The sequence below is a fragment of the Paroedura picta genome, chromosome 10 (assembly GCF_049243985.1).
Source record: "Paroedura picta isolate Pp20150507F chromosome 10, Ppicta_v3.0, whole genome shotgun sequence".
Lineage (NCBI taxonomy): Eukaryota > Metazoa > Chordata > Lepidosauria > Squamata > Gekkonidae > Paroedura > Paroedura picta.
The window spans coordinates 77143331-77167313 of NC_135378.1; the positions used below are offsets into that span (position 1 = coordinate 77143331).

The following is a 23983-nucleotide window of genomic DNA, read 5'->3' on the forward strand; positions in this document are numbered from 1 at the left end:
AATTTGAGTGCAATGGCACCTTTAAGACCAACAAAGATTTATTCAAGGTGCAAAACCTTTATGTGCATGCACACACTTCCAACTGTTGGCCTTAAAGCTGCCATTGGATTCACATTTTGTGGTACAACTTTATCCTAGATATAAACTTTCATGTGCGCATATATCTTGAATAAAACTTTTGTAAAGGTGCCCCTGCCTGGACTCAAACTTTTTTCTGCACAGCAGCCCCACCCGAATATATATTCTAAGTAAAACTACAGTTCCCAGAGGCCCTTCTACAATGAAGCATGCGCAGAACTCCCCTTTCATTCTTCGGGACGCCGCTAGACCTCCTCCTCCCCCCACCCCGGGTACGGAGCATCGGCTCGACCAGCCCGACGGTTGGCGCGTGCGCAGTACGCTCGCTTCGGTTTAAAGAGACGGTTTAAAGGCGCCCTCTCTGCGGCGCATGCGTCGGAACGTCCTCCTTTGTTCATCTACCCATCCCGCCGCTACCCTTCCCCCTTCTGAAGTGCGCATGCCCACGGAAGCTGATTTCCCCCCGTCCCCAAATAAACTTCGTTGGTCTTTAAAGGTGCCGCCTGGACGCAACCTTTAGTCTCTTGCCTCAGACCGTCCCGGCTACCCGCCTTCCCCCTTTCGTGCCGGCCCCGCCCCCGAAGGTGGTGCCCGCGCCAGGGCGCATGCGCGGCAGCCCGCACAGGTGTCCCGTGTTGTCCTCGTTCGGCGAGCGCTCGGCTCAGGTAGGGGCGCAGAAGGGCCAGGCGCGGAGCGCGCTGACAGGCACGCCGGGAGCTGCGGGACCGGCCGGGCTTTGCTGGAGGCGCTCTGTACGTGCAGCCCTTTCCTTTCCTGCAAGGGCAGGTGCTGGGAGGAGAGAGGCGGGGTGGAGGGCGCCGTTCTCTTGCAACGGGGCTGCTTTTGCGCCCTGAACAGGATGGGAGCCTGGGAGAGGCGCGAGCCAGGATGCCCCCTTGTTTTGCTGAACCCTTCAAGGGCTCTCTCTCTGTGTGTGTCCTTTGGAAGACTTTGCTCATTTTCTCATTTAAAAAAAATCTGGTGCAAGAGGATTTTTTAAATAATCGTAAAAATAAAAATATTTTTGGTCAATCTGTAAGGGTATTACAAGGCATGATAACCTTTGGCTCTGGCAGAAGAAGCAAGAAGCGCAGCTAGACAGGTGGCATGGTCCTTTGGAAGGAGCACCCAAAATTGCGAGGGAAGTGGGGAGGCATTTTTGGCTGGTGAAAGTTCAGTCCTCTTCAGTCATTCTCTCTTTCTCTTTTCTTTTCAAAATATAGTTCCTGTTTCCCCGCTGATTTGCTTGAAACAGATCTCATTTTAAATAGCTCGGTGAGAATTGCTGCTAAATAGGAGTATTCCTAATCGTCCAACCCCAAAAGAGGACATTTTCATCCATTTTTTTTAAAGAGCCTGAAAGAGGACAATCTCTACAAAGAGGACATCAGGTAACTCTAGTTGAACAAAAAAAGGGGTGGAAGGGAAGTGTCGCCTTTTAAGTGCTGCTGTGGTAAATCACATGCACAAGTTCTCAGTTTTGATGCTGAGGCAAGGACCTTAAACAGTTTATCTTAGTTATGACTCCTTTGAAGGCTGTGCAAATTTGCTGTGTGCAGAATAACAAGTTTCCTTAAAATTCCATTCTGAATGATAAGCGAAATGCAGTTTCCCAGCTGCTTTGACGAGTGTGCCAGACAGATCGTATATGAGAGAGTGCTACTTTGCTGCGCGCCACATTTCTTATGCTGTGTCCCCACCTCAGTGCTTTGGTATGGTGTTGCCTGAGGCGCAAGCAGCCGTGCGAAGCTGGAGAGGCAGGAAGGACTGCAGAACTGGCAGTTTGCTGTAGCTGAGCCAGTATACCCTCCTGGATCTTGTGTAGCCAATTACACAAATCCACAGTTTGAGAGCTGCAGAACCATGAGCATCTGCGATGGTATCATCTTGACTGAACACTAAGTCCTGTTGGGGAGACAGAATAGATCAACCCAGGTAATCTCTCCAGACGCCTCTGGAGCAGCATGAAATTGGGCCCCCGAGCCATGAATTACTGGAACTCATTTACAATACTTTTCTTAAACGTTACATGAATATGCTGTCTCGTATTACAGAATTACAAATTAAATCCCTATTCCATTACGAGGTGTCTTTAAGCCATATCTTAATTAAAACCTGAAGTTTGGATCAGTTTATATAAACTGATTTAAAAATAGAATTGATTTTTGGGTACCCTGTCCATAGCCCTTTTGACAGTGATTGACTTGTATAAATATAGGTTTGTCATAACTCTCCTGGAAGACCATTAGAGTAAGAATATCTTTATTAACCCTTTCCATCACAGAGCCTTTATGTTGGACAGGATTAATATTCTCCCCTCAAAAATGTTATTTGAAGACATCCATGAGTACCATTTCAGGAGAGGCTATGTTTCTGTTCTGTAAACTCACTGGATACAAGAGTACATCATTTTAAACTTCCAGTTGCTTGAGGTTCCCTGTAAAGAACTCCTTTTCTCTGTATTACATTCCAAAAGTCTTGTAAATAAGGAGTATGCATCACAATATCTATTGAATTATCTCTCCCTGGAGATTGCAGCCACAGTCTCTATTTTTGTAGTTACCGAGCAAGAAGTAAGACCTTTTAGTGTATTTCGGTCTTGTCTGTTTTGCAGTTGTCTATATCAGGGGTAGTCAACCTGTGGTCCTCCAGATGTCCATGGACTACAATTCCCATGAGCCCCTGCCAGCCCCATTTGCTGGCAGGGGCTCATGGGAATTGTAATCCATGGACATCTGGAGGACCACAGGTTGACTACCCCTGGTCTATATGTTCTCTTGCTCTGACCTTCTGCCATATATACTTTGTAATATTCTGGAATGCTAATGAAGCCGAATGAATGAATGAATGAATGAATGAATGAATGAATGAATGAATGAATGAATGAATATCTTTATCTTGATGATGCTTCTTAAAAAAAAACAAGAGTGGCATCGGGATCTGTGAATGGTGTTGCTAGACACAGGACAAAAATGTCAGACCTCTCTAAATCAGCTGGGAGTCAGGTGTTAACTTGTATTTGAGGCAGTCTTATAAAGCTGCAGATGTGCGATATATTTGTTCCATGTATCTGAGCTTTCTTAAAATATCCCAAAGTAGGTCGAAAAGTGAAATGCTGAAATACGCTAGCTAAAATCATGCTTCATTATTTCGAGACCCAGCAGGGTATGGGGCTAGGCAGTTTGTATGGCAAGGGAAACTGGAACCATGGAATGTATTGATTTTTTTTTTCTTTAGCAATGAAAAATGCATATTTTTCGCAGACAGAGGAGGGCTTGTATTCAATTTGCTTGAAATGAATGGAACATTGCAGCATTGTTGAAAGAGAGCTTGAACTTATCCAGCGATGTGGGTTGATGTCTCTGTGTGTCAAGAGAAATGTCAAGAGGTTGAAGATCATTAAGCATGATTTGCAGATGAGAAGGGGCAACCTTCCTTTGCCAAATTGCTGTAACAAGTGATCTGCAGTCTATGCCTCGAGAGGACCCAGGTTATGGGTAACCATAGAGGCAGCTTTAAAAAGCAGTTGATTGGTCTAGCTGCTCTTCGAAAGAACATAAGTAGGAAAGCCACAGCTGATGCCTGGTGGTTTTCTAGCATGGGAGTGGGCGAGGTATTAAAAACAACTTGTTAGATGCTTTGAGTGCCTTGTTTCTGTTTGCTACAAGGTGAACAAGGCGGGCGTATTCTGCCTTTATCGCTCTGCTGTGGAGCAGGCTTCAGTTTTATCACGTAGCTTCGGGGCTTTGAAGCAGGAGAGATTTTTGAGGCAGGAAAATAAACAAAGCTGGCTCATATGCCATATCAGCCATTTTAATAAACGGCTAGGAAATACATCAGCCTTCCCCCTCCCCCTTGCCCCCCAGCAAGCAGAAGCCAGTTTAGCAGGTATTTTGGAATTGTCGCACTCTTCTGTAACAGCTCTTCTCCCAGATGGCCTGGTTTTTCGAAGTAAGAAAAAGGCTAATTTAAAATCCCCATATCTTGTGGCACCTTTTTGGGGGGTCAGGCATTTTGGTGGGTGTTTGGAACAGCCAGAGTATTGAAAACTGTTGTGTTGTGTAGCTGTTGAAGCAGAAGGTTGTGATCGGTCTGAACGGCGGATGACAGCAATGGTTGCACACGAAGAAGTAGAAAAGTTCTTTGCAGAAGTTAACTGTCACAAGTTGGACAGAAAAATGCATTCATTCCCCTTTGTATTGCCCTTGTTCTCTTCATCAGCAATAGTAGTGATCTCTCTTAACAGTAGCAAGAGAATCTTCAACAACATTCTGTCACTGTCTACTCACAGCAGTTTGCCAGAATTGCCACCTTTAGAAATGATTCACTGCAGTAGTTCATCCACTGGGAAAACTCTAAATATTTGCCACAGGTGTACTCATTTTGGGGGATTCTGGGTTGCAATCTATGGCAGGGGTCCCCAACCTTTTTGAGCCTTTGGGCCCATTGGGATTCTGACACAGTATAGTGAGCGCAGCCACAAAATGGCTGCCACACTACGTAGAGGTCCCATAAAATGGCTGCCACAGGTTGTCTTTAATAACACTGTGAAAATCCTTGTGCTGTGGCAGTAGCTGCATAGCCAGTAAGAAGCATTGCTGAGCAAATGTGCTATCTGGTGCCACCCCCTTTCTAAAATCAATTGGGGGCACCAGAAAATATTTGGGATCCATGGTCACCTGTGACCATTTTGGGGAGTAGGGACCTCTGCTTTAGGGCACTGGCTCACAACTTTTTAAAGTATGAGGACCCTTTTTCAAACATCAGAAATTTCACAGACCCTCCACATGGTAGTTGCTACTGTATGAGTATCTGTCGATTGAGAAAACACATAGTGACAGAAAGATTAAAATGTCAGTGCTTAGGGGCATTGGATTTGTGGACCCTCAGACCGGGGAACTTCAACTTAATGGTTTGTGTTTTTTAAATAGACACTGAATTTCAGACACTATATCAGCCTTTCGTGACCAGGGTTTTGTGATACCCTGAGGTTTCATTATGGCCCTAGAAAGGCTTCCTGAATGGATTGGAATTAATTAGTTTTATGTGTGTGTGTGTGTGTGTGTGTGTGTGTGTGTGTGTGTGTGTGTGTGTGTGTGTGTGTGTATGTTTCTTGTGTGTTTGGGGTTTCTTGAAGCTTGAAGAATGTTTCAGGGGTTTCTCAACGGAAAAGCTAAGAAACATTGCAGTATATAATGGCAAAATTAAGTTGAAGTTACAAAGGATTTGTAATCCTTGCAAGGAATATAACCATTGTTCTAAAGCAAGATTGGAACAATTTTCCATGCACTTCTTTAGGATATATAACCTTAGCTAAAAACAAGTAGCAGAAGATTGCAGAACATTACTCCACAAATCTAGAAAATTGAACTAATCTTAGGTGTGAATTGTTTGCAGTTTTCCCCTGGACCAGAACGAATGGGATGAAATCAATTCAAAAGAATTTTCACCTAAACATCCGGAAAAACTTCCTAATAGAGCGGTTCCTTAGTGGAACAGGCTTCCTTGGGAGGTGGAGTGATCTCCTTTGGAAGTTTTTGAGCAGCAGAAATGCTGATTTTATGAACTTAGGTAGATTGTGAGTGGATGGGCAGGAAGGGATGTGCCAGTATTTGTCTCATGTGGCCCTTCCTTGCATACCCAGGGAATTGCTGATCACCACTGTGGGATGGTAAGTGAATTTCCTCCAGGCCAGGCTGGATTCTGGAGATTTTTTTTTTTTGGGGGGGGGGGGAGGATCACCTGGGCATGAAATAGGGGTCACTGTGGGTAGACAGGTAGTTGTGAGTTCCTGCATTGTGCAGGGGGTTGGATTAGATGACCCTGGAGGTCCCTTCCACCTCTATGATCCTATGATTCTACTCTGACACAGAGTTACTTCATGCCACCTGTCTCTCGAAAGCTCTGCTGCAGGAAATGTCTAATGTATTTCTTATTTTTTCATAGGAATGAGAAGAGGACAATGCTGTTCAGCTCTGATTGTTTACCCTAATTCACTTGGCAGGACTGGTTGTGTGCCTTTTCATGGAGACTGATGACCAGCTTGGGAGGAGGCAACTAGCCGATGGCTTCTGACTCCATGGTCCTAGAGCAAGCAGAGCATCGTGGGGTAAAAGGGAAGAGGCAGCACCATCAGGAGAAGGCCCCTTTGAACAGCGATGGCGAAGAAGAAACATTCATATTTGAAGCAAACGAAGCTTGGAAGGATTTTCACAGCTCCCTCCTTCGCTTCTATGAAGCCGGGGAACTTTTTGATGTCACGCTGAAGGTGCTGATACATATTCCGTGTTTCTTGTGTATGTGAGTGAGTTTATCTTCAGAGTTTTCCAGACGCGTTTACTGTTTTAGTCCACTTTAATATGTGTTTGTGCATTTGCATCCTGAAATTCTTGCTCTGTGCTCTTGCCTCTGCATAAAAATATATCACTTGAAATCCTGCAAAGCTGGTAGTTAATGGAGAAGCTGTCATTCTTACCCCTCCTGCTTCCCTCCCCCGTCCCCTTTTCCATACCTTACTCCTATAGGAGTGCTTTCTTCTCCCATCTTGTTACATATGAAAATTAACTGGCAGCTTCAGTTCTGTCCTTGAAAGTCTGAGTAATATCAACTTTATGGATTGCTGTTCAGCTGAGACGATCTCTAAGCAAAAGCATTGCGGTTATGTAATGAAATTATGCACTTGAAAATACTGTGTTTTATCTCTAAACGCAGTTCAAAGATGCATAGGTAATGGCAACCAAAGTTCCTGAATAAGCCCTTTATAACTGATATACAAGAATTGTTGTCTTTAAAGTACCCATTAGGTAAAATAACATGAATTTAGTGACTATGACTTCCGGTGTGTTTTGTTTTCAACTGAAGCTGCATGATCATGAAGCAGTCCAGGGTGGAGTCAGCAAATGAAAGCCTGTAGTTGCCGGGATCCCTAGAGAGATCTGCCCTCCAATAGCAATTCTCAGTGCAGCTCTTAATATCTTCCCTTTAAATAGTGGGCTGCATCCCAAGGAAGATATCTTTGCATGCAAGAGGCTTTATACAAACTCTAAAATTACCATTTGCTTGTTCTAATTGAAAGCAATTAGATGGCTGCTACTGTTTTATGGTGCATTTAAGTAGGGTTGCAAAAGTCATTTGAAGTTTAAGGGGACTGTTTAATGTCAAAATGCCTTTTTCCTCCATTGAAAACAACGGCACATAGGGCAGATTCTTTGGGGGGCCCATAGAATTGGACCCTCTGGTCCAATGTTTTTCAAACTTTTTTGAGGAGAGGCACCAGCGGCTATGTTCCACAGGACTGCAAGATGGAGCTCTGCCACAAAGCTTTTGGTTGGAGCCAACAAACTCTTGACATCTGCTGGGCACAATCCGAATTCTCCATCAGAGATGCCCAAAAGTGAACATCTGGGGTGCACTGGAAGAAACTGACTGGACAGCTGTCTAACTACAGTTTTAAATGTGTTATTATTGGTTGTAGATGATAGAATTTTAATAGGGGCCAAGCCAGTTGCATTCAGGAATATAACGGGCCCTAGACTGTGGGAGTGGGGCGGAAGAACTCTGCGGATGGCCTCCCCCTCCCCCCAGGACCTGGAAAGGCTGCAGTCTGGAGTCCCTAAGGCAGGGAACTCACCAGTAGGGGCAGCTCTCATGCAGCAGGGATCTGCAGCTTCTGAGCCTCAGAGGGAAGTGGAAGGAAGAGGAGGAGGTGGTCAGGGGTAGGGGATGCAAGGTGACTGGCTGGCCGCTGGACAGACAGACAAGTCGGTTGGAGGAGGAGGCACTCATGGGTGGGACAGCTGCCCTGAGTTGGTGTTAAGCGCTGAGTGGCACTTAAGCCATGAGACCAGCTCCTCTAAGGCCTTACCAGAAATATTAAGTGGAACAGATTGTAATTGTAATTTTTTAAATTATTGATGCATTTTTGCATTTTGTATGTTTTAATGATGTTCACTGCCCTGAGCTGTTATGCGGGAAGGCGGTATCCAAATCTGACAAACCATCATCATCTCTGAAGGTGTGAACATATATATGGTGGAGAAGGAACGAAAGAAAGGGAAGAGATGGAGGAAAGGGTTCTGCCAGTTCTGCTTCCTTATTGCAGGGATGGGTGGGAAGAACAAAGCAAGGCATTGAGGGTGGCTAATATTTTTTTCTTCACAAGTGTCAATTATTCATACTTAAAGCAAGGAGCAGAAGATCTGGTTTTCACAAAACATGCATCCAAGTTTGAGGAGTTGTACTTGCCCTTTTTGCAACCTTACCATATGGTGCTCTGTCACTTCCAGCGCTTTTCCCGGCGTTGCATGTGGGTGAAGTTGGAGTGTTCTGTTTATACTTACGTGGTGATTAATCCAACATCCTCTCAATTTGAAAATACACACACAAGCTGAGCAGTAAAAAAAGCATTGCATAACTCCCTGGCAGTAAGAAACCCTTGTAAAAGTTGTACATCCCCCGCTTCACGAGTGGAAGGCCGTATTCGTTACCTTGGGGCACTGGGTCTGAAGGACACCGCCTAATTAGTGAAGTGAGCTCAGATCTCCTTGTGGGATAAACCTGACCGGGAGAGCAATTGGAACGAAACTATTAATTGCAACATAACAGTCGTTAGTTTCTGAACGCTCGTATCTGGCGAGTGTGCGAGATTCATCTATTTTTCCCTGGGTCCTTGACCTGAAAACACAGCAATAACGCCATGGCACTTCATAAGCTTCAAGAAAATGATTTTTAGGTAGTATAAAGGCATTGGCCATTTGCTTTTAGCCATTCCTTAGAACGGTAGGGATTTTTCTGGCCAAGAATTAAACCTTCCGTTCATCTTATTACAGATATGTTTGGCTGCTACTGTTTTGTTTCTTTGAAAATAAGTCATTTTTGTGTTAAAATACCAGGCAGTTTTGTCTGGTTGTTTGTTGTCTGATAACGCTTGACCAAAGTGTACATCAAGCTTCCATTTTATGCAGGATAGACACACAGATCCACCCGTTTTGTAGTACCAAGGACTGGGCAGAGTGCTGTCTGTGTATTTCATGGCAGCGCTTTGTCTAAAGCCATGTACAGCTAATTCTTCCCATCGCTTTCTTGGCAGGAAGCCATTTTGGCTGGGTTTTCTGGCTGTAGCCAACTGGTTGAAAGAATAGCTCATTGAAGTGGATAATGCTGCTTAATGAATAAACTAGAGGAATGTGGAAATCGTGGAAAACAGGAACGTATAGGCCTTACATTGAGGACAGAAGTAGATAAAGCAATGTGTAGGTCCTGCAGGAACTTCCATTTTGGCCATGTTGGTCCCAGGATCACAACATGGCCTTGCTAAAGGCTTCCTCCTTTACCTTTGGAGAATGGATCGATCATGTGAGAGCACAAGGTGTTGTGTTATTGTTTAGAAGCTACTACATGTTCAGTGTGGATATAGCTCTGGTTTCCTGCAAATTGGGAGCTAGCTAACCACATGATTTTATTATACATATATATGCATTGGTACAAATTCTGTTTCTCTTGCAAAAATTATAGCCGTGGTTTGTAAAGCCCTCTTGAAACCATAGTTCGAAAGAAAACTGCTTTGGATTAGCCATAATTAACCATCATAGTTATTGCTGCAAGGAATATCCTGGAGGAAGGAGCATATGCTTTGAAGGTTTTGCATGCTTTCTATACTTAGTATTTTGTTTTAGTGGTAACTCAGGGGTCCAGCTAGTGCTAGCCTAATTCTTATTGCTGCATGAGAATCCGCATTATAGTTTTGTTTACATAAGTCTGAATCCGTGTGTTCTCCCAACAGGTTGGGTCAAAATTGATTTCCTGTCACAAGCTAGTGCTGGCGTGCGTCATTCCTTACTTCCGAGCCATGTTTCTCTCTGAAATGGCGGAAGCCAAGCAGACGTTAATTGAGATCAAAGACTTCGATGGGGACGCCATAGAAGATTTGGTCAAGTTTGTCTATTCGTCTCGGCTGACGCTGACCGTAGACAATGTCCAGCCCCTCTTATACGCCGCTTGCATTCTCCAGGTGGAGGTAGTGGCCAAAGCTTGCTGTGAGTACATGAAACTCCACTTCCACCCTTCGAATTGCCTGGCGGTGCGAGCTTTTGCCGAGAGCCACAACCGCATCGACTTGATGGACATGGCCGATCGCTATGCCTGCGAACACTTTGCTGAGGTGGTGGACTGCGAAGACTTTGTGAGCGTATCCCCTCAGCACCTGCATAAGCTGCTGTCCTCTAGTGATCTCAGCATTGAGAGTGAAAAGCAGGTCTACACGGCTGCCATTAAGTGGCTCCATGCCAACCCCCAACACCATGCTGCTTGGCTAGATGAAATACTCGCTCAGGTGAGGATCGGGGGAGAGCGGGGCAATGGGTGTTGATGGACGCTCTGTCGTGACAGGCAGAGAAGTGCCTACCTGTGGGGTGGAAGTGCCGAAGCTGCATTGTCTTTTGCCAAATGGTTACTTTTGCTAAGTGGGTGATACTTACAACTTCCTCCTGTTAGCTTGCCTGACAAATTGACATTGTAGCACAGGGGTAGTCAACCTGTGGTCCTCCAGATGTTCATGGACTACAATTCCCATGAGCCCCTGCCAGCAAACATTCATGGACTACAATTCCCATGAGCCCCTGCCAGCAAATGCTGGCAGGGGCTCATGGGAATTGTAGTCCATGAACATCTGGAGGACCACAGGTTTGACTACCCCTGTTGTAGCACTTTCACCATTATCTCCTGACGCCTCGGAAGATCCATTGGTTTGTACAGTTCAGGTTGCCTTGCTGCTCCTTCCAAAGCAGGCAAATTCTATAAAACTTCCATCTGTAACATTCTCTTATGACTCTCACGCATGTAGTTTGTGATTCGCAATGGTTCTCTTTGCTTTTTTTTGTTCATTTGTAACACCTAAAGGGGAATTCACTGTCGCTCCAGCTCTTGTTGGGCTTTGTCTCCAAGTAGTTCATGGTTAAGAACATCGGGATAACATGCAACATAAAAATGGAAACGGGGCGGGGGGGGGAGGGTTGGGGTTTGCATTTTTGTTACCTTACCCTGTGAGTCTTTCCCTCGTTTCTTTTGGAGGGTCTCCCTTCCAGTTGCTGAGACTTTTCATCTTAAAAGGAATGCCCATTGCCAAGTCTTATGCAAAACGTGTGTCCCCATCAGGTGCGTCTCCCACTGCTGCCCATCTGTTTTCTGATGGGTGTCGTGGCAAAAGAAGAGATTGTCAAGCAGAACCTAAAATGTCGAGACTTGTTGGATGAAGCGAGAAACTACCACCTACATTTGAGCAGCCATACAGTACCGGACTTCGAATATTCCATCCGCACTACCCCAAGGAAGCACACCGCAGGTAATAAATGGGCCTCTCCTCTAATACTTTGGAAACTGACATACACAGTGGCTGATGTTTGTTTTCATAATTTTTATTTATCTGATGTTGGTAGATTTCAGGACGTAAGTATTCCTCTGGGAGGCTGTAGAAAGCTGATGAGCATGCAGTATGTTAGGAGGTTCAGAACACAGGACTTTGAGCAGTAAGTTTATTTAAAAACTACTGTGGGGGCTCTGTGTGCTTTTGGTTTAGAGCAGGGGTAGTCAACCTGTGGTCCTCCAGATGTTCATGGACTACAATTCCCATGAGCCCCTACCAGCAAACGTTCATGGACTACAATTCCCCTGAGCCCCTGCCAGCAAATGCTGGCAGGAGCTCATGGGAATTGTAGACCATGGACATCTGGAGGACCACAGGTTGACTACCCCTGGTTTAGAGTGCCTTATAGGCTGCTTTTGGCCTCCTTTCTGCCCGCTGGATATAAAAATTTCAGGAAATAAAGGAGGACTGTTTTGCAACCAGCCTTAGCTATAATATGAAACTGCTTTTCTCAAAATAGTTAACTTTGGTAGGAAAATCAGATATAAAAGGTGGGAACCCACAAAACTCATGGGTGGTGGTAAATCCCATTAAGAAGAAAAAGAAGGCATCTCAAAGCAGCTTACAAAACCCCTTTCCTTCCTCTTCCCATAACTGATGCCCTGTGAGGTTGACAGGTCTCTGAGAGAACTTTGTCTGGCCCAAGGTCACACAGCTGGCTACATGTGGCAGAGGAGTGGGGAGTCAAACCTGGTCGTCCAGATTAGCAGCTGCTGCTGTTAACATTACACCCATGGTGACTAACTGGTGACATGTTATTCTGTATTGTGCGTCTCATGGGGTGGAGAGAGATGTTAGGGTTAGGCATGGGACTGAAATTCTGCTTCCGAACGGACACTTTTGGTATGTTTGTGCAAAAAAGCTTAGATAAATTTAAGGAGTTTGCGTTGGGGGGTTGATGCACAAAGGGTTAACATAGTTAAATGTGGCTAGGTGGGAAACTAATAACATTTGTGCAGGATCTTTGGTTCCTTCTTCTGAAGCTGTAAAATAACATAAACCTTAAACACTTTTGAATGTCAACATTGAGACACAGTAAGATTGTCAACCTGTATTGGAATGTCACTCTACTAGGCAGTGCATGTCAGGTATCAGTCACCTTAAGTCAGCAGACCAGTTTCAACTATTTATGTTTGTTTTGGCAGAGCTATTAGTTGGTGCTGCTTGCAGTGTTCAGTACTTTGTCATCCGTCAAGTAGTACGTAAAGTGAAGGTTGTCATTTGGAGGAGGGCGGGATGCTGTTCCCATTGGCTGCAGAGGAAAGGACACACAGTAATGGGTTTAAACTACAAGTACAACGATATAGGCTAGATATCAGGGGGGGAAATTTCACAGTCATAGCAGTTCAGCAGTGGAATAGGCTGCCTAAGGAGGTGGCGAGCTCCCCCTCACTGGCAGTCTTCAAGCAAAGGCTGGATACACACTTTTCTTGGATGCTTTAGGATACTCTGGGTTGATCCTGCGTTGAGCAGGGGGTTGGACTAGATGGCCTGTATGGCCCCTTCGAACTCTATGATTCTATGGTTCTATCCCTCTACCTTGCCCCTAATCACAAAAGCCTTTATGAAGAATGTGTGCTTCTGTCCGTTAGGCGTCCTTTTCTGTGTCGGTGGTCGTGGTGGATCCGGCGACCCATTTCGCAGCATTGAATGCTACTCGATAAATACGAACAGCTGGTTTTTTGGCCCTGAGATGAACAGTCGACGAAGGCATGTGGGTGTCATCTCTGTAGGAGGTTGGTAAAAAAAAAATCCGCTGTTCTAAGATCACTGTATGCTTTGTTATTGTTTAATGACTCAGTCCACCAACCAAAATTATAGCTTTCATATGCAAATAGTACTGGGGTGGGATATAAAAGATACCATTGTTCTTCAGTGAGGCGATGGCTTTTGATTTGATCCGACTGAGGGCCTGGTGGTAAAGAAAATGATTGCAACCTTCTGATTGATCATACAGTTATTAGGGATTGGCTGTAATTCTACATCCTGGTCTGTCCTGGTTCAAGTCTTTGGTTCTTAGCAGGCAGAGAAAATGGCCTGTTCCTTTCTGGAATGTACTTTTTGATAAACTCTCACAAAACCAAAGTTTATGCTACAGCTGTCCTTATCTCAAGGCTAGAGAAATGGAAGAAGTGTGTGTCACTACTGCTTATGTAAACAATTAGAGGTTGGGGGGGAGGAAAGCAAGCAAGCAGCTTTTGGGACCTGTCAGCAGTTCCTGGAAGTCTGGCGTAAAGGCTGTAGGGTGTTCCTGGGAGATGGAGTGGGGAGGTAGAAACCCCAGGCTATTGACTCATCTTGAAAGGGCATCATCTTTCCCAGCCTCCAAGGAAAGGGTATTTAACACTATGTGATCCTGTTGTTCTCTGTGCAGATTCGGGAACTCCCCTGTGTCTATATTTCTTCTGCAGTAAAAATACTTAAAAGTTTTTTTCTCTCGATCTGATTCATTGGGGACTAAGCAAAAGAACCAATGATGGATAGGTTCTTTTAGCGCTAGGAATACCATGCCTGAAGGTAAAATCTGCAGTGGCATTTGCATCCTATGTTAGGCCTGTAACCTGATAAGAGATTGCAGGTAGCCTTACTGGACAACAGGAATTGCAGAAGCCACATGTTGCCATTTATTAGGACCAACCCAAGGTATATTCGCAACATAGCCCTACATAGCCCTATCTATGGATACTCAAATCTAGAGATTGGGGCTATGCACAAACAAGACAGATCATCCTATAAACCTGGGGGGGGGGGGAGGGAGACAGGGTTGGCAGAAACATGTGAAATTTAAAAAAATCTAGCAACACAGAACCCTGATGTGGGGTTAACCCTGCCCCCACCAAACAGGAGAAGCAAGACTTGTAGTTTAAGAAACAAGTGCCTTCTAAGACCATTGCTAGGGAAACATATTGCCAAGCCTCCCAGCTGTCAATAAAAGGCGGCAGGCAGGGCAGGGACGTTTCTGGGGCTGTTTTGGCCGTTGAGGGAAGCCTCATTGGGGCCGGGGCCAGGAGCAGCAGCCACTGCGTGATGTGCTGCCACATGACTTTCATGACTCACTCAGGCCTAGATGCAAAGCAGCTGCTCACGCAAGAACCCATATGGCATAGCGGTCAGTGTTTGGGAGTAGGATCTGGGAGACCCAGGTTGGAATCCCCCTTCTGCCGTTGAAGCTCACTGGGGGACCGGAGGGCAGTTATTCATTCTCAGCCTAACTCCTACTTCACAGGAGTGGCGTGAGAATGAAAAGGAGGGGAGAATGTTGAAAGGGGTCAACATGATGGAGATTGGTGGGGTATAAATGAAGTCAGTAATAGATATTGCTGAAGATGGTGGGCAGATGGAAGGTGGGGCAGAAAGAACACAGAAAGAATGGGAATGTGAGGATATGGAAGAAGAAAAGAGGGAATAGTATATGGCAGGGGGTTCAGGGGGAAATGAGGTGTCCCTACATGTCCTTGTGGGTTTCCCATTGTGCAGTTGGGCCAGACCCAGTAGCTGCCACTATGCGGTGGGTGGAACCAAACAGTCTTCACAGGGGAGGCTACCAGAGGAAGGAAAGTTGAAGAGGGGGGCAGAAAAAAGCTAGGTTGGCTGTCAGGAATCAGGAAAACGGAAGAGGCTATGGGGGCATTCTGGGAAGGGAAAGCGGAAACTATGGGAGGGGAGGAATGAGAGGTCCCTGCAAGCCCTTGTTGGTTCCCTGTTTGCCACCATATACAACAAAAGTTTTCAAGTTCTTCAGAACTCTTCATCAGGCTGGATGTTTAAAAAATAAAGGTCACGGGAAGGAGGAGGAAAACCAATTTCAGGCTTGAATGCCACGATCCCTTGTCTGCATCTTGTGCAGGATGAGCTGCTGGTAGGATGACCTAAGTATCTAGCAACCACCTTTTGGTGGTCTCCTTTGGAATCCAAGATTGTACCATATTGCCTAGTCCAAGTAGTCTCAATCTGGGGATAAGAGCAGACCTTACAAATTGTAAACATATTACAACCAAGCAATATAGGCAGAGTTCTTTGAACATCTGAAAGCATTATATACATGCTGAGTTGTGGTATAGTCATAGTGGTATAGTAATCTCAGTGGTTCTATAGTGATCTCCCACCACCTAATCTTAGTCCTTAAATTGTCCCCCACCCCTTTTTATTCCATTTTTCTTCTGCTCTGGCTGTGCTTCTCCCCAATCTTCCTCCTTGCTCTTTGACTCCCCCCCCCCACTCCCGTTCACCTTGCGGATCAAAATGAATCTGGCAGCCCTCCTGGATTACCTAGGTAACTGTCCCTGACATGGTCTGCTGTTGCTAGGCAATCCAGCGTGACTGCCCAGATCTTTGATAGTTGCCTTAGATCTGTGTGTTTTATAACTTTGTAGACAACTGTTTATTTTTATGTTGTGATTAAACCTCAAGATCATGCGGAGGGAGTACACTCGGGGAAGGAAAGAGGCATTCTGACTTCCCTTCTTTTCTGAGGCGAGGCTAGTAGCAAAGCAAGGGCAAACCTTTGCCATTGGGGTACCTCACCTTCCCTTGGTGCTTGCCTGGTACTAGATTTGGTAGACCTCCTGGAGCTGGGTGAAGATTTTATTCCATCCTCCTTTCCCTCTATATGTAAGAGCACAAGAAGAGCCACACTGAATCCAACCAGAGGACCAGGTAGTCCACAGTTCTGTTCGCACAGCGGCCAACCAGTTACCCCTAAGAAGGCCACAAAGTGGAAAACCACTACAGCATCATCCTGCCTGTGTTCCACATAAGGATGCTCCACATAAGGGGCGAGAATCCTTGTCGGCTGGGTTTTTTTTTTTTCCGGATTGTTATCTGCCTCTGGGAGTCAGATTTTTGGTTGAGGGATTTTAAGCTCGTGCATTCTCAACAGTAATTACATTGTTTGGATTTGTGAAACAAGCCTTCTATAAGTAAGTCGAGGACCTTTCGAATTCCTGCTCTCTGACAGAGATCCAGAGGTAACCATTATAGTCGCCAGAGTCCTAATTAAGATACTTTTATAATATGCTGCCTATTTTGTATTTTGTATTTTATAGCTTATTTTATCATTTTAAGATCTGTTCCGTTATGCGACCCCCATGGCCCATTTTATTATCTTGTTGCATTTTTAAGTCCTATTTTTATAGGTTTTACACTTGTTTTATGCCAATAAAAGGTTACTGACTGACTGATTGGATTGGTTGAAGCGGTATTGTTCCCGGTAAGCATTGTTCACGGCTTTCTAACTCCAGATGTTTCTCTATTTCAGGTAAAGTTTACGCAGTGGGAGGGCACGATGGAAACGAACATCTGGGAAGTATGGAAATGTTCGATCCCCTCACAAATAAGTGGATGATGAAAGCGTCAATGAATACCAAAAGGTATGCTGGGTACAGGCTACAGTTGCCCGATTTCAGAACAAGCAAGTTCCTGGGGGGGACATGGGTGCTTAAATGTCTAATCTAAAGTTGACATGACGCATCAGGAGAGAAGGGAGCAAACTGAAAATGATCCCTGGAGAAGGAAGATGAGGGGGGAAGCCGGCGTTTGGAGGCAGAGGGAGATCAGAATGGTTAAATACGACAGTTGCAGCCAGACTGGCTTATGAACGTACTAAAAATCCTCCATTTGGGCAACACAGAGTTCTGAGAGTTTAAAATGCAGTTATTGTGGATGTGATATTCCAGGGGTAGTCAAACTGCGGCCCTCCTGATGTCCATGGACTGCAACTCCCATGAGCCCCTGCCAGCGTTCGCTGGCAGGGGCTCATGGGAGTTGTAGTCCATGGACATCTGGAGGGCCGCAGTTTGACTACCCCTGCGATATTCAGTGACTCAGGTGCCACCTGTGGCTCTTCTGGGTACTGTTTCCCTGGCCGTCTGGCTAATTTTCAAGCCTGTAAATGGTCTTATTCCCGGGACTTGTTGAACAGCCACCTCCAAGAGCCAGTTTGAGCAATACTTCTCTCCAGTGGCAGCTTTACACCCTTCCTTAAACGAAATTAAAACATTATAAAATACATTTAAAAACCCATTTATAATCAGCAAACCAAGTAGCTCTATAGTCCAGATGGTCTATTTTATTGTGGGGGTGACACAGTTTTGCGAGGGGAGCCCCAAGATATTCCTGGCCCTCCCTGCCCTCAATGGTTGTTCTTGAGACTTACAGCATATAATGATTTCAATGTCTTTACCTGCCTGGCCTCCACCATAGACCTGGTGGAAGAGCTCCGTCTTGCAAGCCCTATGGTAGGGCTGCCCTTTGCGTTGGAGCTGAGCACAGTGGTGTCTTCCTGGAACTTTCACGGCAAAATAGTGGCTGAAGCCCTACATGCCAACCTTCAGAGTTGCCTCCCTTTGATTCAACCTGCAGGTGCTGCGGATGGATTCTTTACGTTGCGCATTGCCGTTTTGTCACGCTTTGTGCATCTCTGTGCCTGAACTCAGTACGCCTGGTAACCCTCTTAACCAGTTTCTTGCACGGCTCTGCAGCCCGACTGAGGGTGTGATTTTCTTTGTTAGGAGAGGGATTGCCCTCGCCTCTCTCGGAGGCCCCATCTATGCCATCGGGGGCCTGGACGACAACACCTGCTTCAGTGACGTGGAGAGATACGACATCGAATCCGATCGGTGGAGCGCAGTGGCCCCCATGAACACGCCCCGGGGGGGAGTGGGCTCCGTGGCTCTGGTCGTAAGTGTCCATTCGCAAATGGGGGGTCTTTGCACGATAGTTCCCTCATCTCCTAAGGCAGCCGCTCCCAACTTTTTTACCATTGAGAGACCTCAGCAGTGGTGCGATGGTGCAGAATATGGTTGGGAAGCAGAGCTATGTACATGTTCATCTGAGGTCCCTCCACTTCCCACTTCCTGGGGGGGGGGGGGGCAGGTTGACATGACTATATATCAGGGGTAGTCAAACTGCAGCCCTCCAGATGTCCATGGACTACAATTCCCATGAGCCCCTGCCAGCGAATGCTGGCAGGGGCTCATGGGAATTGTAGTCCATGGACATCTGGAGGGCCGCAGTTTGACTTCCCCTGAATATGGTCAGATCACCCAATACATATTTAACACACTTAAAAATGTATCAAAACTGACTTGACTCCCACCCATTCGGGAAGCCCTTCCAGGGCCATCAAGAAGCCGCCGGGTTTCACAAAACCCTGGTTGAGAAAGCCCGCCGTAATGCTTTGCATGCTTCCTCCTGTCGAAATACGTGGCAGGGGTGAAGTGAGGTTGAGGAGGTGAGGAGACAAAGCATGCTGGCAGGCTTGTTCCCGCAAAGGCCTCCCCGAGGGGGCTAGACAGGTATTGCATAATCAGCGGCTTACATAATTCCCTCTGCGTTTCGGGAGAGGCAAAGGGACTGACGGAGTTACTTTCGCTGCTCGAATTGCGGTCCTGAAACATTCACACGATGACTTTAGTTATTTATTATTTTTCTCGTCGCAGAACCACGTCTACGCTGTGGGTGGGAACGATGGCGTGGCTTCCCTTTCCAGCGTGGAGAAATACGATCCTCACTTGGATAAATGGATCGAAGTAAAAGAAATGGGCCAGCGGAGAGCGGGCAACGGGGTCAGCGAACTCCACGGCTGCTTATATGTCGTCGGTGAGTAACGCTTGGAATCGCTTGCCGTGGATCACATTGTCGATGGGCAGTAACCTACATGCTGGGGAAAGCTGCCGTCCAATCATTGCACCCGATCTTAACGCTTGAGTTGTTAATTTCTCGAGAAAGGCTCAGGATGTTTTTCTTATAAGGGACCAAGGGACCAAGCCCTATGAAGATAGGTTGAGGGACTTGGGAATGTTCAGCCTGGAGAAAAGGAGGTTGAGAGGGGATGATAGCCCTCTTTAAGTATTTGAAAGGTTGTCACTTGGAGGAGGGCAGGATGCTGTTTCTGTTGGCTGCAGAGGAGAGGACACGCAGTAATGGGTTTAAACTTCAAGTACAACGATATAGGCTAGATATCAGGAAAAAAATTTCACAGTAAGAGCAGTTCAGCAGTGGAATAGGCTGCCTAAGGAGGTGGTGAGCTCCCCCTCACTGGCAGTCTTCAAGCAAAGGTTGGATGCACACTTTTCTTGGATGCTTTAGGATGCTTAGGGCTGATCCTGCGTAGAGCAGGGGGTTGGACTAGATGGCCTGTATGGCCCCTTCCAACTCTATGTTTCTATGATTCTTACTATGGAAGAAAGTGTGTCACAAGGCTTTGCTAGGGGCAAGCGCGTCATGTCCTCGTGCTACCTTTGCGTTCCTGCTTTCAGATCGTGTGACCCTCGCTCGGTTCTTGACTGCGTTGCCACTGTCTGTGACAGATGCCCATTCTCAGTTGAATTGCTGGAAGCGAATGTTCGGTTCCGTTGGGTTTGAAAGGAGATTGAGTATGCACCTTTCTTGCTGTTGCAGGTGGCTTTGATGACAATTCTCCACTCACCTCTGTTGAACGGTTTGACCCTCGCTGCAACAAATGGGAGTACGTGGCTGAGCTTACAACTCCCAGGGGAGGAGTCGGCATAGCAACATTAATGGGGAAAATCTTTGCTGTCGGCGGTCACAATGGAAACGCTTATCTGAATACAGTGGAAGCCTTTGATCCCGTGGTGAACAGGTGATCAGAATCTTGCTTTAACTAAGTCTCCATAGTGGGCGAATATGAAATATACGGAGTCGATTAGAAGTACTTTGAGGAATTGCAGAGCTGACCTGTGTTAGCTGTCCCTTTTATTAAAAATGGGGGCATTCTGGGATGCTTTATGCAGCTATGGTCTCTCCTGGCCCATTTCACCTGTATTACAGACAGCTGTTTCAGAATCTGCTCTTAAAAATCAACCAGGTTTTTGTTCAAATGAGGAAAATGTGCATCTAGGAATGGGAGGGAAGAGCTGAATCTGCTGCACTCCCCCCCCATTGGCTCCTCCCATTTCCTCCGTCTCAAAATTATTTGTCAAAGCCCTGCCGGCAAAAATAGCTAGAGGGATGCTGTTGCAAGCAGACGGATATTCAAGCAGGAGAGGACTGTGTCCAATGGCCTGCTAAGTGTCCTCACAATCAAAAGATTGAGACTCCCTGCACTAAAAGTTTCTGCGTGCATTATCAGCCCCAGGTTCAGGGCTGATTGGAAGTGAAGTTTTTTCTGTCCTTCCCCACAGCATTTTGGTGCATTTTGTGCACTTTCCAGGTCTCCCCCAGCTTATCTTCCATCTTTAATGTTTTGGGAATGATCACAGCAAAGAGTGAGTGGCTCCCACGTGGGAGGTTAAGTTCGGCTTTTCCTGGTCCTGCCCGCACAACAGCCATTTGTTTTCCATGCTGTAGAGCGGGGGTCATCAACCCCCGGTCTACGGCCCGGTGCCGGGCCGCAAAGGCCACGGTACCGGGCAGCCGCGCCTGCCTCTTCCCACCCGCAGCGAGAAGGAAGGGAAGAGGCAGGCACAGCCGCCGGCACGCCAGTGATGCAAACGCGCATGCGCGTTAGCGCCACCTGGTGGCGAAAACGTGCGTGTGCGGCAATTGCGCATGCGTGTTTTCGCAGCACCCGGGACGTTGGCTCTCCCCTCACCCCGGAAGCGGTCCCTGACCTGAGAAAGGTTGGGGACTGCTACTGTAGGGGATTTTTAAAAAAATGTAATTTGCTGTACCAAAATGTGGCTTTTCGAATTCCCAGCATAAAGATTTTGTTTTGCTTAACCTTTCTTTCTAGAAAGCAGGAACATATAGCCCTTTGGGGGAGCTTTATAATGTCTCAGAAGATCTATATTTAGCACTGAAACGTCAAGTGGGAACAAACTAATTTTTGATGTCTTCCTCTTTTTCTTTTTAGGTGGGAGCTTGTGGGTTCTGTGTCCCACTGCAGAGCTGGGGCGGGCGTAGCTGTGTGCGCTTGCCTCAGCAGCCAAATCCGTGACGTGGGTCAGGGATCCAGCAACGTGGTGGATTGCATGTGAATTTGGGCTTCAAGCCTGCCGTCTCTTTTAAGGCCGCAAATGAATCCCAAGCCACTTCCGAAATCAGTATTTGTACATATTCAACGGTGCTTTTGTTTGAGAATCTGGATATTTGACACAGTTAAAGGTTTTGCAAACTTGGGACAAGAAGTCCTCAGCGATCGTTCAAAACATTATGGCCCAGTAATAGCTCAGAAGTCCAGGACCTTTAATCCCCAACCTCTTGTAATTTAACGGGGGGGTGGGGGGTGGGGCTAGGTTGTATGGAAAGTGCTTGTATATTTTGAACAGGTGAGTTTTTCTCAGACCTGCCCCAAAATCTTTGTACTTGAGCACTTCTCTACAACATGCTTTTGGGTTAAAAGTAACCATTTATGGATTAGCCCATTCTACTCTTAATGCTATGCAAATCTGAACTGGCTCAGTTGACTCTGGACACTGGAACAACGTCACGTTAACGGAGCACTTGAAAATTACCAGGTTTCATTTGCCAGAGAGACGCACCAAATAACCGTGGCCATCCATTTCAGTCCGGAGCAACCTAAAGAGTAAGGTGACATTTGCTCAGCTAACACGTCTGGATTTGCGTGGAAGGGAACCCCGGTTGTGCACCTTCCGCTACAAGCTTGCAACGGAAACTGCAGGCCCCCTTTTCAGCTCCAAAAGCAAAACCGGAGCTGTTCCATTTTAGGCCCATTTTCCCTTCAAACGTTTCTTTTGTTACTCGAGATCTGTGTGTTTTAAGGCCACTCTTTGGCTCTGTGAGTTGCCAGGCTTTTAAATGTTGCTTGTCCATCCTGGAATGCTTCAGTTACGGATCTCCAGGCTGCAGGGCGTTTCTATCCTGCATGCGTCCCTCGAAGACAGGTGGGCCACGACTAGATGACCTTTGAGTAAATCAGGTAGGCGTCTCCGACAATCAGTCAGCTGTTCCCTTGGCCGGGGGCTGCTTGGATATATGTCTGCCCTTGAAATGACTCTCCTGATCTGATCAAGCCACTCGACCAGGGCAGTTCTGCTTTGTGCTGAGGGTGTGACCCGAGTGCGTAGTTGTGTTAAGGACCCTTTGGAGCTGGATCCTACGACTCCCCTCCTCTCAGTCTTCCTGTGAATGAGAGATCCTTGCGGCGGAGGGGATGGGGCAGCGGTGTGGCTGAAGGAAGGAGGCGCATGCCGGCCCAACAGATGGGGGCAGAGGCATCATCATGCTGGAAACCCCTGGTGGTTGTAATGAAAACTTCTTTAGTTTGTGAAGTGGGGTCCCGCCCCAGGTTATTGTTTTGTGTGCCACCTAACGCTGCCACTCTCTTCCAGGCAGGAGAGGTTACGAGAGCACCTCAGTCAAGAGTGTGAGGTTGCTCAGGGGTCTGGCTGTTTATTACGGGAGTCCAAGTCCCCTGAGAATGGGCTGTGTTCAGGGAAATGTGGACCCTTCCTCCCCCGACAGTTCATCTACCCACCCTTTGCTGGCTCAGCAGCGGGATTCCAGTGTGCCGGTGTGCCAGCCTTCGGGACCTGGGTAGGTCTACGATGGGCTGAGAAGCACCTTGTTACACCAAGCGGGGCTGTTAAAACATCCCTGGGTGTCTGTCAGAAAGAAGGGGGGGGGAAGCAGTTGGATTTCCTTCAGGCCAGAAGGAAACTATCCTTTAAAGCAGACGTAGTCAAGCTGTGGCCCTCCAGATGTCCATGGACTACTATTCCCATGAGCCCCTGCCAGCATTTGCTGGCAGGGGCTCCTGGGAATTGTAGTCCATGGGCATCTGGAGGACCACAGCTTGACTACCCCTGCGTTAAAGCAAAACAGCCCTTGTGTGTAGTGAAGATGAACTGGCGTATTTTAACGTAGCCGGTCTTTGCCCTCTGCTCCCCTTCCTTGCCGGAAGCCATCTGGATGGTGCTCTTGTGTGTGTGGAATCGGCTTGCCTCATGCTTTGCACACGCAGCTGGGTTGTGAGTGTGAACAGCAGTAGCAGGAGAAGACGCATTTGGCCCTTGCCTTCAGGGGGATCGGAACCTGTAGCAGCAGGCCGGGTGAAGACCACGTTTTCTCTTGGGCTTGAATAACAACGAGGCTTCATTTGCTGGGAACGGGGCCCTAGAAATGGCTTCAAGCATAGATGCAAAAGAGAAGTGTGAGCTCTGGAGAGAACTGGGGGGGGGGGCACTTACCTATCCAAAGCTTTGTTCCCAAGCCATTTGGCAGCTCGCAAGATCCCGGCATCGGAGGGTGTTTCTTAGAGAAACAGTAACATGTCGGTTCTCTGTATTCAGCACCGCGGAGTGTCTGTCGTCCAATCCCGAAGTCCACGGGACCCCACTGCTTTGCAGTCCGATGCTGCCATTTTGGAAACCTGTTTTTGTATTTGTGGGATCCAGTGGACAAAATGCAGAATGAAGTGGTGAATTGTGTTGTCTGAGAACTGTCAAACTTTGTATTAAAATGGATTTATTTATTCGCCTTGCGCATTTCTTTCTCTTGGTGTAGAACGAAAGTGCTCCATTTCTAACATTCTTGCTGAGTGTTTGGGTCCACCTGAGGACTTGT

General features: G+C 46.7%; 1 protein-coding gene across 9 annotated transcripts; it reads left to right on the forward strand.

Moving 5' to 3' along the window:
- Positions 1-521: 521 nt before the first annotated feature.
- Positions 522-23896, forward strand: KLHL8 (kelch like family member 8). 9 transcript variants are annotated; one of them, XM_077300956.1, is made up of 11 exons: positions 522-830; positions 1302-1469; positions 6025-6346; positions 9860-10408; positions 11230-11416; positions 13090-13233; positions 16755-16866; positions 18007-18175; positions 18937-19096; positions 19898-20099; positions 21312-23896. In XM_077300956.1, the coding sequence occupies exons 3-11, from the start codon at positions 6143-6145 to the stop codon at positions 21433-21435; spliced, it is 1851 nt and encodes a 616-aa protein (XP_077157071.1). In that variant the 5' UTR covers positions 522-830; positions 1302-1469; positions 6025-6142; the 3' UTR covers positions 21436-23896. The 9 variants fall into 9 exon arrangements, with proteins under 9 accessions (XP_077157071.1, XP_077157073.1, XP_077157075.1 ...); XM_077300958.1 differs by having other exon boundaries at positions 522-743; XM_077300960.1 differs by having other exon boundaries at positions 522-743; positions 6083-6346.
- The last annotated feature ends 87 nt before the right edge of the window (positions 23897-23983 follow it).

What these genes read in the sequence shown, in the direction of transcription:
- KLHL8 (XM_077300956.1), top strand. Translation starts at nt 6,143, where the DNA reads ATGGCTTCTGACTCCATGGTCCTAGAGCAAGCAGAGCATCGTGGGGTA. An exon ending in CGGCTGCTTATATGTCGTCG is followed by an intron (nt 19,097 to 19,897) that starts GTGAGTAACGCT and finishes TTGCTGTTGCAG; the next exon opens with GTGGCTTTGATGACAATTCT. An exon ending in TTTGATCCCGTGGTGAACAG is followed by an intron (nt 20,100 to 21,311) that starts GTGATCAGAATC and finishes TTTTCTTTTTAG; the next exon opens with GTGGGAGCTTGTGGGTTCTG.